The following is an 18,433-nucleotide window of genomic DNA, read 5'->3' on the forward strand; positions in this document are numbered from 1 at the left end:
TGAACTATCTGTGAAAATGTTGTAAAAGTGGGGTGAGGGGCCACTAAAGTGGAAAGCCTTGAAGATTCACAACACAGATAGAGTTCAGGGCCCATATGTGTAATACAGTATGCCTCAAATTACTGTAGGACATCTGTTTGAAAGTGATAAATGAGTTTGTGGAGAGCTGTATATGGATTTTGTTCATTTTTCACTTTTGATGTTTTTTGTATATGCATTTTAAGGGATGGTTCGCCTGAAAAAAATAATTTGCTCATGTTGTTTCCAACCCATATGACTTTCTGTCTTCAATGGAACATGAATGGTGATATTTTGAAGAATAACTGATATGTGGTACAATTCAAATGTTTGGGGCTGGTAAGATTTTTCTGATGATCGAAAAAATTCTTATGCTGAAAATACAGTTAAACATATTACAATTTTAAATAACCGTAATCACGTGATGGCAACGCTGGATTTTCTAGATCTAGAACAACTGTGGCAACGTCTCCAAGATGCTTCAAGACACCTACCTGCAAAGCTCCCTGAAAAACTATGCGAAAGTGCACCTAGGGCAAAAGCTGCTTTAAACGCAAAGGATGCTCACACCAAATGCTGAGTTAATTTAGTTAATAGAACTTAATTGATAAAGAAAATCTATTTTTGACAGCATCCTCATTTTACAGCATTTTTACACAAGTACCTAAAACCTTTAACAGTACTGTAGCTTCTCAGGTAGGTTTCTTGAAGCATCGTGGAGACGTTGCCACAGTTCTTCTGAATTTAGTCTGTCTCAGTTTGTTCTGCTTCTTCATGTCATTCCAGACAGACTGGATGATGATCAGATCAGATCTCAAACAAAAATCTCACTGGATTATTACAATTAATGGCAAAATTAATGTTTTGAAATGTAAACCGCTATTTCCTATTGACACACTACAGCAAAAATAAAAAAATAAGTGACTTAAAACCATTTTTTAGCTGGTGAAAATACTAGTGTTCTAATAATTTTGGCCACCACAATAACATCATTTATTTAAAATAGAAATCTTGTAACAATGTAAAAGTCTTTCTTACCGACCCCAAGCTTTTGAACAGCAGCGTAAATGAAGACTGAAGCTGTCAAACTTCAAAAAGATGGTAGCACTTTAGATTGGTGAACACACATTCGCTATCAACTAAGCATTTTACCTCAATAAAGTCATAGTATGCTGCTTATTGATAGTACATAAGGTAGTTGCTATAGTGGTTATGTTTAGGATTAAGGGGTCTAGAATATGGTCATGCAGAATAAGGTATTAATATGTGCTTTATAAGTACTAATAAACAGCCAATATGCCAGTAATATGCAAGTTAATTAGCAACTAGTTAATAGTGAATAGTGTCCCCTAGGGATGTAACGATTAACCGCGAGCCGGTTGAAAATCGATTCAAATATGTGACGATTCAAATCGGTTGAGATGCGAAACAAATCGCGATTCAATTAGGGTAGTTTATATGAATGCATGTCTGAGGGGAACTTACTGTCTTTAGAAAAGTTTAGATGGTATTTTTCTTCTCATCTTGCCTCTGTATAATGCATATTAAAGTTCATAAGTGCAGCGCTGCTTTGTTTACAGCGGAAACCAAGGAAACGCTTAAAGCGCCACCTGCTGGCAGAGAGTGAATCTGCGTCTCATTCAGCTCGTCTGCTGTTTCTATGTATAATTTCACAAAACTGAAGTCATACCATTCTGTTTTTGCTTCAAATTTCGAAGTTATACAGTCTAATTTAGGTTAAAAACTGCTCCTGCTGCATGTATGCAGCATCTTTGTTTGGATCATGATTAAAATGCAGTGGTTGCCTCTAATTTTAAATGGAAAGAGCACAGACAAAGCCTTATTTAGTTTTTATGAAGAGATTTCTTTTATTTATGTTACTTATTTTATTTGATTTGGGGCTTGTTTTAAAATTTCAGTTTAGTTGTTATTTACATTTACATTATATTTACATTTTGTTATTTAGCAGACGCTTTTATCCAAAGTGACTTACAAATGAGGACAATAGAAGCAATCAAAACCAACAAAAGAGCAATAATATGCAAGTGCTATATTAGTATATTATTATAGTGTTATATTTCAATTTCACAAAGAAACGTGCAGCATTTTGTCCAAGCAATAATAAAAGAACATATTTAATTTATAATTTGTCTTAAATCTCATTTTCTTTAAAAAAAATCATGAATCGTGAATCGAATCGAATCGTGAAATCAAAATCGCAAATCGAATCGAATCGTGAGTTGAGTGAATCGTTACATCCCTAGTGTCCCCTAATCTAAAGTGTTTCCAAACTGGTAAAACAGCACCATTGAAATGTCATAAATGCCCATATGACTCATGCACAATATTTCTGAACAATTTTCAGGTCTTTTGATCTTCTTCAACTCACTGATTAAACTTACAGATTACTGGAGAGGAATAATGAACTAAATTTGTATCATATGTATTCAGACGTCTTGGAATGTTGTGCACAAGCTGTATTGACTATGATACTATTTTTCCTTTGTTTGTGCTTTTGCATAATTTTGAAGCTTAAAAGCGACCTGAAAAGTATTTAAAGCTTCACCTTTTGTGTTCAAATTTTAATTATGAAATGATCTCCCTATCTACCTGTGTCTATAAACACTTTTCTTCTCTGTTTGCATTAGGAATTTACCTGTTTGATATGACCTACATTGACTCCGCCTACCCTGCTTCTGACAGCATCATCGAGACTGAGCAAAGAACCAATCAGATGAACAATCTACTGCGCATCATCTCCGATCTACAGGTGTCCTGTAACTACGGTAAGTTGCTTTCAGAAACCACATTAATTTTCATTTGATTATGTACATGTACAAAAAGGAAATCTAAATGATAAACCTGCACACAGTGTATTGATGTGAGAATTGAAATGGCATCTTCACGTTTCTTCGCCCCACAGATCATTTAGTCATGTTACCACACGTGCAGAAGTATTTGATGTCAGTGCGCTACATCGAGGAGCTCCAAAAGTTTGTGGAGGATGACAATTACACGTAAGTTACCCAAACACATTGTAATGCTCAGTAGCCTTTATTTAGCTGAACTGATTGTTTTGGGTGATTTTAGCTTTGCGTTCTGCCCTGCAATTTATTGCATTTCATAAACGTCTATGCCAGCTTTCGCTTTAAACTACCCACATCTGTAAGACCCCCGTAAATCGAGACCCTCCCTGGTTTTAACACTTCATTTTGCACAGCTGCCTGTACTATTTATTAAAACATGTGCTGTCTGTGGACTTTATGTCTTCTTGGTTTGGCTGCATGGCCCACAGGCCAACCAAACACCTAATTTACCGGCCACAGCTGCACCAGCTTGGGATGACTTTATGCTACAATATAATCCCTATTTCCTTTACCTCAGGCTTCATAAACATGTGAAGCCCATAATGTATTTTCCTAGTGCAGTCTTATATAATATGGTTTTCTGAAAAATTGTGCTATACACATGTGGTGAAGTATGACAAACGAGTGTTATGAATGAGATTTCGAAAACAGAATTTTAAAAGTATTATTTTTGAAATGCTTCAATGTTACATGCTGCACATGTTATGTATTATGCATACATGTGGCTTTCTGCCTCTACAAAGACAAGCATAGCATTGATGATTTCATCATTATTAAATGAATTTTCCCTGTTTCCTCCGGAGCTTTCTTCACTCCTACTGTGTGGTCCTGTCTGTCTGTTTCGCAGAAAAGGCAGGTGGTTTTATTGCGGTCCAATTTCTTGCCGTCTAGACACTTATAAACGCAACATCAGGAACTGCAAAAATCTGGATCCCCATATTTCCACTGTTTCCATGTGGAAATGTCAAAGTTAATTTTCAGTTAGGTGGCTCTTTCAAGTTGAAGTGTTGAAGACACTTTTTTATAATTTTATAAAAAATAATTTGACCTACAGTAATTTAAACTGCTGTTTTGGCACCAAGTGTTGGTTTGTAATTCCTGACAAATTTATGTTTTCCCTAAATTAGGTTTATATATGCATATTGTACAATAACTTACACAATATGCATATCGATTGGTTAAGCTTCCCATGTGTCACAACCTATAATCCATTTCTTTATGCTTTTTATATCAAATTATTATATTATCAAAGTATTATTTTAATAGTTGGATACATTTAAGAAGATCATGACCTCTGAAATGTAACAGGCCAAAATCACCATTTTAAGGGGGAATGCAGATATCTTATTTTTTCAGTGTCGCGTGAAAGAAAGTGTGATTATTTTTATTCTAATCTGATTAAAGACTGAAACTCAGTATAGACTGTGATATATATCACGAATTTGAGTTGTTTCATTTTAGGAAAGCTGGATTATTTTGCCTTGGTGTAATTTTCCCCATTTTGACTGGCGACAGTAATGAGTTAAAGCTGTTGCTCTGGTAAAGCTTTCAAACACGTCTCCATATGAGAAAATAAAGAAAGGCACCTTTTTGGCACAGTGACATAATTCACACATCTTTTCCATGCTTTGTTAAAAAATTACTCGCCTGGTTTACTTCAGTATCAGGTGAAACTTCTCAAGTGAATCTAGGCCATGTAGAGATAAACGTTTACATAGAGTCTGTACCATAATGAAAAACATGTCATGAAGATGTAGTGCGTATCAAGCGGAAGCTATTCGGTCATGGTGTAAATAAAGATGTTTGTAATTATTTGATCTGGTTCTTGAACTTCAGTTGTTTTAATATAGTGTGTCTAGTTAAAAAATCACTAAAATAAAATATTGAACAAAAGACAACTCAACAGCCCAACAAAGTTACTATTTATGAAAGTGTATTCATTGGACCATATTATTAAGTGCTCATATTTAGACATTCAGACAGTGACTGGGCTCCATGTGAAATTGTCTCAGGCACTTTCTGACAACACCAAAGGATGCATGGCCGCCAGAGGAGGATTGGTTTGGTGGAATGGATGGGGCTGCAGTATAATGGTTGTGTTTGGGGGAATGACATCATTGTCTGGCAGTCTGTGGGGTTGGAAAACCTCAGCGATCCAGGGTCACAGTCTTAAAATCCTTAGCCCATGCTTACAGCATGTCCTGCCATCTGGTACCGCTGTTACAGAGAGCTCTGTGGAGCTGGGCTAAAATAGAGAGGTCGTTTTCAGAAAACAGTGCCATTTATGCCTATTTTTTTATTTTTTAGGTCTATCGGTTTAACGCGTTAACTTAATTAATTAGTTATGAAAAAATATTATAACTCAATTAACGCACTGACTCCGTCCCCAGACCTGTACATCATCTTACATTTCATATAGTTGACTGTTGACAAATATGATGCAGGCAAAACTTCCATTAATTCAAGATATTGTGGCAAAAAATGCCCATCATGTGTTAAGCAATATCACACGAGCAGCAAGAGCAATATCACATGAGTGCAGTTTATGTCCGAATATCACGAGTACAAATGTGATTTTATACAACAGTTCAGTAAATAAGTTAATATTGTGTTATATTTTAAACACAAATTTGTAATGTCTTCTTGATACTTTCTCATTTAACACAATAATGGCTTTAAATGATCTTTTGTGGGTAATTTCACAGCCAAATTTAATTTGCAATAGACACAATGTAATTAATTAATAAAAAATTTTAATGACAGCCCTACTTTTTAAAAAATGATGCGTTATTGAGCCTTATCCGCCAGTAAATACTTGTGTGACATGTTATGACTATATGTATGCATGTATGTATTTATTAATTTACTTTCTATGAGTCAAAGAATCCTAAAAATGTATCAAAAAATATTAAGAAGCACAACTGTTTAAGACATTGATTATTATGAGAAATATTTCAAATATATTTAATCAGTATTTTAGAATAATTTCTGGAAATGTGGAAAATTCAGCTGTGCCATCACGGATAAATTACAGTTTAAAATATATTACAATAAAAAACAGGTATTTTATATTACTATTATAATACTATACTATAGTACTATTATTTCACAATATTGCAGTTTTCCTGTATTTCTAATACACACACACATCATACATGCAAGATTTGTCAAGCATGGGGAAAACAAATAGAACAATTAAATACCTCATGATTTTTGCCTTGATTTATGTGCTCAAGTATGTGTTACTCTGTTACTTTGTCTATGACAAAAAGTGTAAGATGTCAAATTGAAATATGTTGCAATCGAAATTTGCTTGGCTTGAGAAAACTTGAAAATATGCATTTACACTTTTTTCATTTGATTAATAGTACATTTATAGTAGTGTTAATATAAGCCAGTTGGTGAACTCGTTCTCTAAAATGGCTTGGGTATGCAGAGGATTCGCGGCTATATGAACTACACAACCTAATATTTGTGCACACACACACATTACCCAGTTTTAAAATGTTTTGGGGAATGTTATGGGGTGAAGCTCGGTACAAAATGGAAAATCACAGCCTAACTAGCAAATGCTAACCTTAATTAACCAACTTTCACGACACTACGTCATTTTACAGTTGTTTTTGTGCTTTGTTCCAAAATCTATACTCTTTCTGTAAAAAGATCAGTATTATCTTTTCCCATAAGTGTCCTTTTCAAGCACAATTGTTCAACTCTATGTATAAACATAATGAAATACAGATGAATACTGTGACTGTGAGAGAAACTTACTAAGTTTAAACCATGTTGTCAAAAATTGTGATGTCTTAATATGATATTTTATTGACTAAAACCCTGTCACAACTCTTTTGCACAGACTGTCATTGAAGATTGAGCCTGGGAACAGCTCGCCTCGTCTGGTATCCTCCAAAGAAGACCTTGGAGGTAAAGTCTTTATCCCTTCATCCTTTCAGTTTACTTTTCTCAAAAACTCCTCCTGGAAGTGGTTAACTCTCTGCTCTTTTTTTCTGAGTTTTGATTGCCAGTGGAAAGATGGAGGATCATCAGTAATTCAGCTAAAGTACCTCAGCTGTACCTGACTGGGGAGGTGCTGCATGGACTGCATTATGTCTGGAAGTCATTGATGGTTAGAGAGATTCTGCAGATGTGAAAGTTGGAGGGGCAATGGAAGAGTGAGACCCCTGTAACCTAGCATTTTCAGGGTGATGTGGATCAGCCCCTCAGACGCTTGTTTAAACAGAGCGTCTATTCTTCGATTATTCCATGAGCTTATTCTTCTCAGACTGGCAGATAAAAACCACCTGCTGTCAGTAGAGTGGCTCTGGAGGAGCCGTCTTTCTGGAATAATTGTGGTCTTTGGTAACTTTCAGAAAGAACTTTGTAGGTTAAAGTTAACTGTTGACTTAAAATGCATAAGCTTAAGCCTTTCTCTCACAAACATTGAAGCCGTGGTTCTTTCAAAGTAGACATAAACATCCAAAATATAAAAACACAATTTGTGTGTAAAAATTCATGTGGAGTGAGTAAAATATATCTCTGCCTTGCAAATACACATTTTTACTACTTTATTAAAAAATTTATTATTTTATTACTGTAACTTGGTTAATTTGTGCAGTAAATTTCAAATAAGTAATAAATGTCCTAGCTAACATTAACAGGAATGGCACATTTTAACATCCATTATGCAAGAGTAGTTTTCAGTTTTATGCACTAATGACAGAAATGGACAGACTTATGGATGAACGTCGGCACAGTATAGAGTAGAAATAGGTTTTAAAAGTGTGTTTGGTCCTTGTTCCTCAAGACAAGCATCTGAGGTTAATGGAGAATTTGAATGAGTTCATGGTGTATGTCAGTTCCTCTCATAAGAGGCTGAGCAATTAGGATGTTTCCTATTTCTGACTATCAGATGGTGGAGTGGGAAATTGAACTGCTTTGAGCATTTTATGGTTGTAACAGCTGTGGCAGAACTGGACAAACTCATGGAGACATCTAACTGGAAATTGGTTATGGAAAGAATCTGTTCTTATTTAATTTATTTATTTTATGACTGCAGTTTTTATGTGTAAGTTGTACAATGACATCATTGGTCTTTCTTATAGAATCATAAAGCATTATGAAAATGAAGGTATATTTTTTTTGTTAAAACTTTAGTATAAGGACCAAAATTCTCACTATTAACTAGTTGCTTATTAGCATGCCTATTTTTGACATATTGACTGTTTATTAGTACTTCTAAAGCACACATTCTGCATGACCATATTCTACACCCCTAATCCTATAATAAAGTGTGACCTTTTTTTTTTTTTTTAAATCAGGGATGTTAAGTTTAATTAATTGGGATTGTTTTACATAAAATCCTCCTTCACTTGCTTTTTTTGTTACAGTATATAACGTGACAGTGTCTCTAAAACTAAGCATGCAATTTAAGATATTCTTTGGGAGATATTTTATTCTAATATTTGCCATATTTTATTTTACTTTATTTTACTATTTTATTTTATTTTGTGTACTAAAACCATGTGAAACAGGATACAGTAGCATCAGATGATTATTTAATCATTTGTGCATTTATCACATTTATGCATTTTTGATCATATATCTTAGCTCATTTTAATAAGGCCAAATGTAGAGTCAGCTGATCATAAAATAGCCCCTGACAGGGTAATCAGGACCCCAGTAAAATCAATGCATCACATACTATAATTGCTAATATTTGAAAAATTAATTTGAGATATCACCCACTTAGATTACATTTGGTCTGATTATGCAGATCACTTAATTTCATTTCACATTCATTTGAATACTAATGACAAATTGATAAAATATTAAAATTGGATTAAAATAGAATATTTTGAGGTTGCCACAGTAATCATATCCATCATATAAATTGAATTATGATCTTCTATTAATAAACATTGCTGTTGAATGTGTAAACTTCCTTTGGTATATTTCATAAGATATTTGTGCTGGTATTATTTTCTATTGACACTCTTGTAAAGTCTCTGTTGGGCACTAAACTAGATGTTTTCTTGGCCCAGATATCTAGTGTTATGTTGCAATATTTACAGGCATCTCTTAGAGCTAGTCACTTCCGATTGTTAGTGTTAGTTGGGAACAAAGTCTGTTTTCATTTAGGTAAGGGCTCTTCTTACCCATTATGAGACTTATTAACCTACTATAAAAGACAGTGGGGAATGTCATAATTAACATACTCCTAATAATAATCCAAAGCCATTTCCAGCATTGCCACACATCCCCTTTGGCTTGATTTTACAGTGGAAAAGGCCTATAAACATGACTGCAGGGAACATTTTCGCTGGCTGTCCACTTATTGTTTTGCTACTTTAGAGTGGTATTCTTGTTTACCGGGCCGGTAATACTGTGGCTAGGTTGAGAAACTGAGCCATCCTCTTTGACACAATGAAACTTTCTGCTGTGGAACTATGGGACTGTTTTCAAATGTTAGCCTTCTGGAAGCCAGAGCTTTGCTAATTACCCACATACAGCTTTAATAGGTGCTAGTAAGCATTTTATGCTTGTTAGGTTTCAACAGCACAGGAATGGGGTTTACGGATGCAGCTTCGGTCTACATATAACTGTTTCAGTAAGCAATGAGATCTATGACAATAAGTATTTGAGTTTGTGTACTGTATTTACGGTATTTATTTATTTGTGTGTACAGGACCCTCAGAGGAGTCTGTCTCAGTGCGGTATAACAGACGACCAACCTGTCCTGATACATCAGTGGTTGCCCACCTTCCAACACCACCTCCTGCCCGGCACAGGAAGAGCCACAGTCTGGGGAATAAGTAGGTATCACACTGCATTATGAGAAAAGTTCACCCGTCACAACACACATAACTGCGAAAAAGTACACTTTATCATATGTTTAAAACGAGTGCTTATTACAAAAATAGTATACATGTAATATACTATATAGTATACAGTTTGAACTGAACAAATTAATAGCAATGAAATAAAAATGTATGTTTTATAGTTTAAATTTATATTAAATGCAATTAGCTGAACTGTATTGTGCTTTATTGACCCACTTAAGTTGGACCTAAGTACATCTTTTTATATTTTCATAATTATTTCAATTATCTCTGAAACATGGTTAAAGGGATAGTTCACCCAAGAATGAAAATTGTCATCATTTACTCATCCTCTGGGTATTTCAAACCTGTATGAATTTCTTTCTTTTGCTGAACACAAAAGAAAATATTTTGAATAATGTAACCAAACAGCTGCTGGTCCCCATTGACTTCCATAGTATTTTTGTCCATACCGTGGAATTCAATGGGATCCAGCAGCTGTTTGGAGACCAATATTATTTAAAATATCTTCTTTTATGATCTACGTAAAGTCATACAGGTTTGGAACGACTTGAGAGTGAATAAATTGTAAGTCATTTAAATATATTTGTAATTACACAGTTGTTGTAATAATGATGTTGCAATTTAGTGCTTTTAAAATATATTAACTTCAAATGTAATATCAAACATGTGCTTTAGTATGCTAGTCAACACATCAAAATAAGTATACGTTAAAGAATGACAAAAGCATAATGATTTAAAATGTACTTTAAGGTAAATCTTTTAATTTTATATTATTACAAAGTACACTTTGTGTGAAGTGAAAGTGTACTCTCTTTAGGTAATCTTAAAAGGCCTATTTCATTAATATTATATTATCTGCAAGTAGAAATATACTTTCAACATCTGAAGTACACTACAAGTACATATTCAATGCAACTAAGTGCACTTCTTTTTCACAAGGGAACACGGTGCCTAATCTGACTGACTGTCTTTGTGTTTCAATTCTGTCATCTCTTCTCAGTATGATGTGCCAGTTTGGTGTGGTGGAGAGTAAAAGTGCGACATTCCCTGCAAAAGAAAAGGCTCGACACTTACTGGACGACAGCTTCTTAGAGTCTCACAGTCCTGTCAGAAACCACACACACGATTCAGTATTTACCAACGGCATCTCGCTTGGTACTACAGTTTATTCCTATTGTACACACACTCATATCTCAGTCTTTGTCCCACTAACACAAGATTAATGTGTTAGGATATCTGTGTCCTAATTTAAAGGTGTTCTCTCTTACCACCTTAAAATATGACTGCTGCGTTGGAGCTGTGTTTGTATTTATGATTTTTCACCACTAGATGGCAGTAGTGTTCAAGCTTTTGATATTACAGCGGGTTATTGTCTTTCGCGAACACCACATTGATTTGTTTCTAAATAGACTTGACATCTTCACCATGGAATATTTCTGCCACCAACTTTCATTCGTTTATTTTAAGAGAAAGAAATGGTTTTGTTTTATCCTGACCTTCATATTTTTTGTGTCTGTCTGCAGGCAGTAGAGAGAGCTCTTTTAGTGATGAATTATCGAATACAGTTGAGAGGTAAGGCAAATTATGCATCATGATTATAAATTGGAATAGAAAATGAAGTGCATTTATTATATTTCTGTTTTGTCTTTCTGCTTTTAGGTCTGTATATATACACATTCTGAAATCACAACATTTGCAGTACTAGCTATGTTCAGAATCTCAGCTGTTAACATGTTTCTTATTTATTTGTGATGCATTTGTTTTCTTAATACAAATGAAAAACACATTCCTCTTCCTGACCACTTTCAGAGGACGTATGTACGCGACACTTGGTCCAAACTGGCGAGTCCCAATCTGTAACTCTCCCAGAAGTAGAAGTTATATTTATAGGTAGGAACATAGCTGTTACCTGTGTCCCTAAAAACTGAAGTTAATATCTTTTTTAAACATATATTTTGATCTTCTTATCTTTGTTTCCTTCTTGATTTACTCTATACATATCTTCATCACATACTTGAGTTGTTCTGCTGCAGGACTGATCTCAGTGTTTTATATGACCTGAGGGAAAAAAATGATTTTCTTGCTTCCCCAGCACCCCAGGGGCAGTTTCCAGCTATGAATGCAGTTCTCTGAGCAGTATAACCATTGAAGGGCCCCTGCGAAGAAAGACACTGATGAAGGAGGGTAAAAAACCCACTGTAAGTGTGCAGTCAAATTTACATGTAAAATTTCAAATGTTAAACATGACCCAGTATTTTTACCCTGTAGCCCGCTTATGATCAATAGGTTAACTTGGATGAATTTATTAGATTAGATATGACTTTGATGTGTTTGTATATCACTCATTTGTATAAAGTTAAGTTTATTGTCAGTATAAACGTGAAATGTATTGTAGATTTTATCTAGATATGTTTGTGGTTTGTTTGAGGCTTTTACCTACTATTCTTTAGTGTGAATTGTAGAGATTTTGACCTCATCAAACATGCAAGTTTGATGAGTAGCTTATCAAAACAAGTTTAAGTTTGCATAGTTAAAGGGATACTCCACCCCGAAATGAAAATTTTGTCATTAATCACTTACCCCCATGTCGTTCCAAACCCGTAAAAGCTTAGTTTGTCCTCGGAACACAATTTAAGATATATGAGGCTTGTCACTGTCCCATTGACTGCCAAGTAAATTACACTGTCGAGGTACAGAAAAGTATTAAAAACATCGCCAAAATAGTCCATCTGCCATCAGTGGTTCAATCTGAATTTTATGAAGCGACGAGAATAGTTTTTGTATGCAAAGAAAATAAAAATAACGTTTATTCAACAATTCGTCTCCTCTCTGTGTCAGCGTAGCGCCATTTTGGAGAGCATCCGATGGACGCAAAGTGCGTACGCTATTCTCTGTCATCAGTAACACATGAATACGCTGTTTCCATTCAAATCAAAGCTTAAATAAATGTACAATATGTATCCATGCGTTACTGATGACAGAGAATGGCGTCCAAAATCATTTGTATTGCTGCCTGTCTTGGCCAGGTCTTCATTGTTGCAGGTCTAAATTTCAGTCTGACTGCCCCAGTTGATAGTTAATTAATATATAAAGATGGATATACAGTCCATAAAATAGTCATGTCTGTTTGAGTTTTTAGAGAAGAGAACTTAGTCTGTCTCTTCTGCTGATTTGCACTTTTATTTTATTTTCTTCACATCAGCTCTCATCCTGGAAGCGCTACTGGATTGTCCTGTCTGGCTCCATTCTCATCTATTTTGGTTCTAAAGCTCTAAGAGCAAATGAGCGAAGACATGTAAGTGATTTAATTATGCTCTCAATTCAATGTGAGAACTTTTTTTTTTTTTTTTTTTACTTATGAAGTGCCATCTAAGCTATTCAGACTTTAATTGGTCGAATAATACAAATAAAAAGTGTTGCCTATTATTATGCTAATTAAAACCATTTAATTATTCAGCTTTAAGAACTTGTCATTTAGATCATTTATGCTGTTAAGGGAAATTCCAGTATTGTTTCGATTTCAAACTTAAATGAAGTTTATTTAACTTCTTGTCCTAACCTCTTTGTAATTGTGGCTTTTTTGTCTTAAGTATAAATCCAGGCCATGTAAAAAAATCACGCTCACAGGTTGGATGGTGGTTCTGCCGGACAACCCTGAACATCCAAACATTTTCCAGCTTACTGATCCTGAAAGAGGTATTGTTTTTCGTGTCTACAACTCATGCATGAACATATAAAGTATATGACTTAAAATATAAACTGTTTCATGCTGTGAGAGAATAGCTACAAAACAATGTTTATGGCTATTTTTCATTCATTTGCTGCATATGACATACAAATGTTTGACATAAAATGCTTTTGTGCTTTCTATTTTTCCATAAAGATCCATTAATGTTTCAAGTAACACTTTACAATAAGGTGTCATTTTTAACATTAGTTAATGTATTAACTAACATGATCTAATGATGAACGATGCATGTATTACACTATTTATTGATCTTTGTTAATGTTAGTTAATGAAAATACAGTTGTCCATTGTTTGTTCATGTTAGTTCACAGTGCATTAACTAATGTTAACAAGCACAACTCGTGATTTTAATAATGCATTAGTAAATGCTGAAATTAACATTGACTAAGATTAATAAGTGGTGTAGAAGTATTGTTCATTCTTAGTTCATGTTTACTAATGTAAACCTTATTGAAAAGTGGTACCATGTTTCAATTCAAAACAAACATTTGTTTCGCAATCAGAAAAGCTTGTATTAATTGGATGGCATTTAAAACTGTCACCAACTGTCACTGAAATGGCATGCCACTCCCAGATTGAATGTCTGAATCATAAACTTTTGGAGTACTTTCACTTAGTATGGCATTGTAAGCAGCAGGCAGGTAGCAAATAAATTCTTCAATGCTGGTGGTTTCAGGAATGAAAGAAAACTGGAACATTGTGAAAGGTCATCTAAAAGTGATCATGATGCTCATGTTTTTTTGTTTTTGTTGTACAACCCAAAAGCTTTTGTGTTTTTTGTTTTGTCATTCAACTTGTTTGCCATTTAGGCTAAATGAAGAGAAAAACGTTCAGCATTATCTTGATGTGTGAGCACTGTTTTCATGTAGCAACATAACAGCATTATCTTCACGTAGACCTTGATAAGTATGCAAATGATCTCTCTACTGAAGGAAGACCAAGTCCAGATGGTTTGTTTAAACATGAAAATATTTGACATAAAAAATGAGTTATGGCTACATAGATTTGATTCAGCAAATTCTTTTTTGGCTTTATAAACGGCAGATTTCCAATGTCACAACTTAATTTGAATAAACCCATGCAAGTTCATTTGTTTTAATCTGTGGTTCAGGTAATGTTTACAAGTTCCAGACTGGATCACGTTTCTCTGCAATTATCTGGCACAGACATTTAGCCGAGGCGTGCAGGAGTACAAGACCACAGGTAAGTTTATCCTGGAACAAAAATTCTCAAATAAAATAAATGTGTGTAATTAACAGGGATATGTAGGAATGTCACATTGTTTTCCACAGATACCAGCAAACCTCATGTCCTTTGAATAGCTGCTTTTTGGGAAGTGGAATACCGATGAAGGGAATAAACCTAATGGAGGAAGACATTTGGGCGGCATTTTGGACCTAACATACAGTAGTTGGAAATGTGGCAGCTGTATCTGTTGAAAAAGTCCAAAATTCATTCAGACGTTGTAGACACAGCTGTACTGAGAGAGGATGGACTTGATGCGTCTTCAGTTTAGTGGGAACACTTTACAATAAGGTTCAATTTGTTAAAATGAGTTAAAGGGATAAATGAAAATATAGCCACCCTCAGGCCATCCAAGATGTACAGTAGATGAGTTTGTTTCTTCATCGGAACAGATTTGGAAACAATAGTATCACATAACTTGCTCAGCAATGCATCCTCTTTAGTGAATGGGTGCCGCTTCTAGCCAAAATACTAGTTCATAATCCATAATATCGTGGATAGAGGACTCATATTTCAGCTGGAAACAAGTTTGAAGTTGGTTGGAAGATAATGAATTTATGAAAACATTAAGCCATTTTATAGCATTTATCCATCTAAGTTAATGTTTGTTTATTAATTATTTATAATTAATTTATACAATGATATATAACTGATGTTAACAAATTGAAACCTTATTGTTAGTTTTACCTAAAGGTACATGTGAAATATGTTGTAAATGACGTGTATAAAATAACATTGTCCAGTAGATGTCTTCATGTGATTAAGTGCCAAAATTCTGACCTTTGTATTGTTAAATCTCCTAGAATTATGTTCAATTCATGTTAGACGTTAGAGAGCAAAAATGAAAGCATTAAATCCCTTGACAATGAGCATGCATAAAACATTTATGACAGCACTTCATAAGAGGAGGAGCCAAAAAAGTGCACTGTATAAAGGGAAATTTGTTACATAAAGGGAATTAATTGCACATTGACACAATAATGGCATTTAAATGGCAAATTTGGATTATTAAACATGTAATGTCACACGGTATCTGGAAATAAGTGCCAATGTTAATGTGGTGTAGTTCTCAACTCAGAACATGTTGTGTAGTGTATTTGCGTATGAACAAAATATGAGTGATGTCTGATTGTATGTCTTGACATCATAAAGTGGGCAGGACCCAAAAGGTAAACGGTTATGGATACTGATTAGGTTTTATTGAGATACTGTTGTAAAATGTACATGTAAATGAAGTTTCAGGAGAATGTGAAGGGAAGCGGCTGTCTTTTGGTTAGAGCCATGTATAATATATTCACTGGAAAAAAAATACAACGTTTTAGTGGATGTTCAGTATTCACCTCTAATACTTCAGTGTAGTATTATTTTTGTTATTATTTCTTTCTTTATTTAAATGGAATACATCAAAGGGTCTGTAAAAATTGTAAAGTACTTCGCAAAGTCTAGTATTTTGCACAGTCACAAATTTTTATAAGGTGTAGGAATGAGACTTATTCTTCCTCAAAAGTTGATATTAAGGCACTAAATGTGAAGTGTAGAATGCATTGTATATTGCAAATTGCAAATGGAGATTTTCTGTAAATTCTGCAGAACATGCATGGATGTTTTGGACTAACAGGTTTTTTGTGTCACTTCAGTATCGGTATACATGCGTGCACACTATTGAGGCATGTACAGGAACTACTCTAGGAAAAGCTGTGAATCTGTTATCATTGAAAAATTGGATCAGGCTTTGAATCTTTAAAAAGTACCATTGGCTAACCACAAGACTACAACATATAAAGATGATAGATGGAATGCTGCTCACACAGATTTTGTTCGATTTTGCGTCACACAAGCAACCATTTCAGCTGTGATTAGATAGCACATCTGCACTAATGTTATCAGCAAGTATGGTAGCTACCTCTTTATTCTTTCTTTTTTGGGGGTTATGATTACCATATCATCTGGAAGTTCACATATATTTCTGTCCTCTGCTAATGACTGAGTTTGGATGTACTGTTCGTTTCTCACAATGTGAAGTCACTGAATCTTTATATGGTCTATAATGAGCCTAGACCTTTTACTAACTCAATACTTTTGTGTTTGGTGTTTTGTCTTTATGGAAATATATGCCTAATGAAAAAAATCAATATGGTTTGACTTATTTCACACTTGCACGCTATATGACATATTTCCTTTAATATCTATTGAACTTTCTGCATGTGTCATATTTGTCGGTCATATATCTTTGGTTATTTACTTCGTAGTTCCTGTAAATTCTCGTCTCAGGGTAGTTTTGTCTGTAAATATTTTTTATTATTATTTATTTATCATTTATTAATGCATTCAAAGAGCATTGCCTTTTTACAAATCAGAATCACATTACATTCAAATACATTCTCATTTCATCTGAACACATTTTACTCTTGTACTATATTTAATCCATTCTGAAAAATTCCATTTCACCTAAGAACTTAGTAAATGTAGTTTTGAAACAAGAAAAAATATGCAAAATTCCCTACTACATACTAGGCGACAGCATGTTTATATGTCTGAATTTACAGTATTCTTAAAATAGGTAAAAGTACCCAGATGACCTACTGCTACCGGGAAGATCCTCAAGTGTATATCCAGTGGACTCTTTTCTATCCCATGATGCCACGGGAGAGCAGTTGGCAGAGAAGAGATACTGACACCTTAGGTAATTTGATAATGGCAACATGGTGAATGTATTATGCCTGGATCACCTTCAACTATACTTATTCAAAAGAAGTCCCCTCAGGGAGTACACTCTTTCAGATGCAGCCTACGTCTTACCAAGTGAATGTAATTTGTTTGTTTTAACTGTAAGAACTTTTTTTCTTCCCCATGCAGCTTTTGGGCAGGTGCATACCTTTGGTCAGACCTTTACTCATGGTCAGACCTTCGAGGGTGCTAAGACTGGGCAACCATCATCTTCTATTGATGTTTCCATTCCACAGCATTCCAGAAGATGAGTTTGGGTTTAGGGTGTTTGCTGGACACAGACTGTACAAAACTGACTGGGTTTTTCAAACTGGTTATTCAAGATTTTGTGCTCACGTCTGTAAGCATCCTCTCTGGCATGATGAAGCAGTTTGAGTTTCCTTGTAAACCATGGTTTGTCATTATTGAATGATAGAAATATCTCGGTAGGAATGCATGTATTCTAACAGAAACTGATGTATGATGTTACAGTATCCAATTTTTTAAACTTCGGTATGACAATTTTATTGAAAAACATTTAAAATATTTTAAGTAACAAATTAAAAGATTTGTTACTTAATATGCTAATGTTTAAAACACCAATTTAAATGCAGTTCTTGATTATTCATAATTTATATATGGCTCACGTATTCATGGGAGTCAAGTCATGGTAGTCAAGATGGAGGTCAAATGATAGATCAGTGACACTGATTATAAAATAAAGTACTCGTGTCCTAATGCTTCTGTTTTCTCAGTTTAAAGGGATAGCTCACTCAAAAATGAAAATTCTACCATTAATTGCTCACCCTCAGAGGCCCGGATTAACACAGTGTAATGCCCTAGGGTGACCACATTTGAAGTGCCCCCCCATTTTTTGTAATGCCATTTTTTCCCCTTAATATTATTAAAGGTAGGCTATGTCATTGTCAAATTCAATAAAATTATATTTTTCCAAAATTTCTAATAATAAAAAAAATAGAATAATAACAGGTAGAATATTAAGAATA

General features: G+C 34.4%; 1 protein-coding gene across 2 annotated transcripts in view; it reads left to right on the forward strand.

The window, feature by feature from the left end:
• ralgps1 (Ral GEF with PH domain and SH3 binding motif 1) overlaps window positions 1–16,839 on the forward strand; it is a 98,535-nt gene extending 81,696 nt beyond the window's left edge. For both annotated transcript variants that reach the window (XM_058784522.1, XM_058784523.1), the window contains 12 exons: window positions 2,667–2,804; window positions 2,942–3,035; window positions 6,742–6,809; window positions 9,571–9,697; window positions 10,728–10,882; window positions 11,251–11,299; window positions 11,537–11,617; window positions 11,820–11,925; window positions 12,930–13,022; window positions 13,318–13,423; window positions 14,587–14,678; window positions 14,768–16,839. In XM_058784522.1, coding sequence (XP_058640505.1) covers window positions 2,667–2,804; window positions 2,942–3,035; window positions 6,742–6,809; window positions 9,571–9,697; window positions 10,728–10,882; window positions 11,251–11,299; window positions 11,537–11,617; window positions 11,820–11,925; window positions 12,930–13,022; window positions 13,318–13,423; window positions 14,587–14,678; window positions 14,768–14,797 — 1,139 coding nt within the window. In that variant the 3' untranslated portion in view covers window positions 14,798–16,839. The remainder of the gene's footprint in view (window positions 1–2,666; window positions 2,805–2,941; window positions 3,036–6,741; window positions 6,810–9,570; window positions 9,698–10,727; window positions 10,883–11,250; window positions 11,300–11,536; window positions 11,618–11,819; window positions 11,926–12,929; window positions 13,023–13,317; window positions 13,424–14,586; window positions 14,679–14,767) is intronic.
• Window positions 16,840–18,433: the final 1,594 nt, after the last annotated feature.

The sequence above is a fragment of the Onychostoma macrolepis genome, chromosome 08 (assembly GCF_012432095.1).
Source record: "Onychostoma macrolepis isolate SWU-2019 chromosome 08, ASM1243209v1, whole genome shotgun sequence".
Classification (NCBI taxonomy): Eukaryota; Metazoa; Chordata; class Actinopteri; order Cypriniformes; family Cyprinidae; genus Onychostoma; species Onychostoma macrolepis.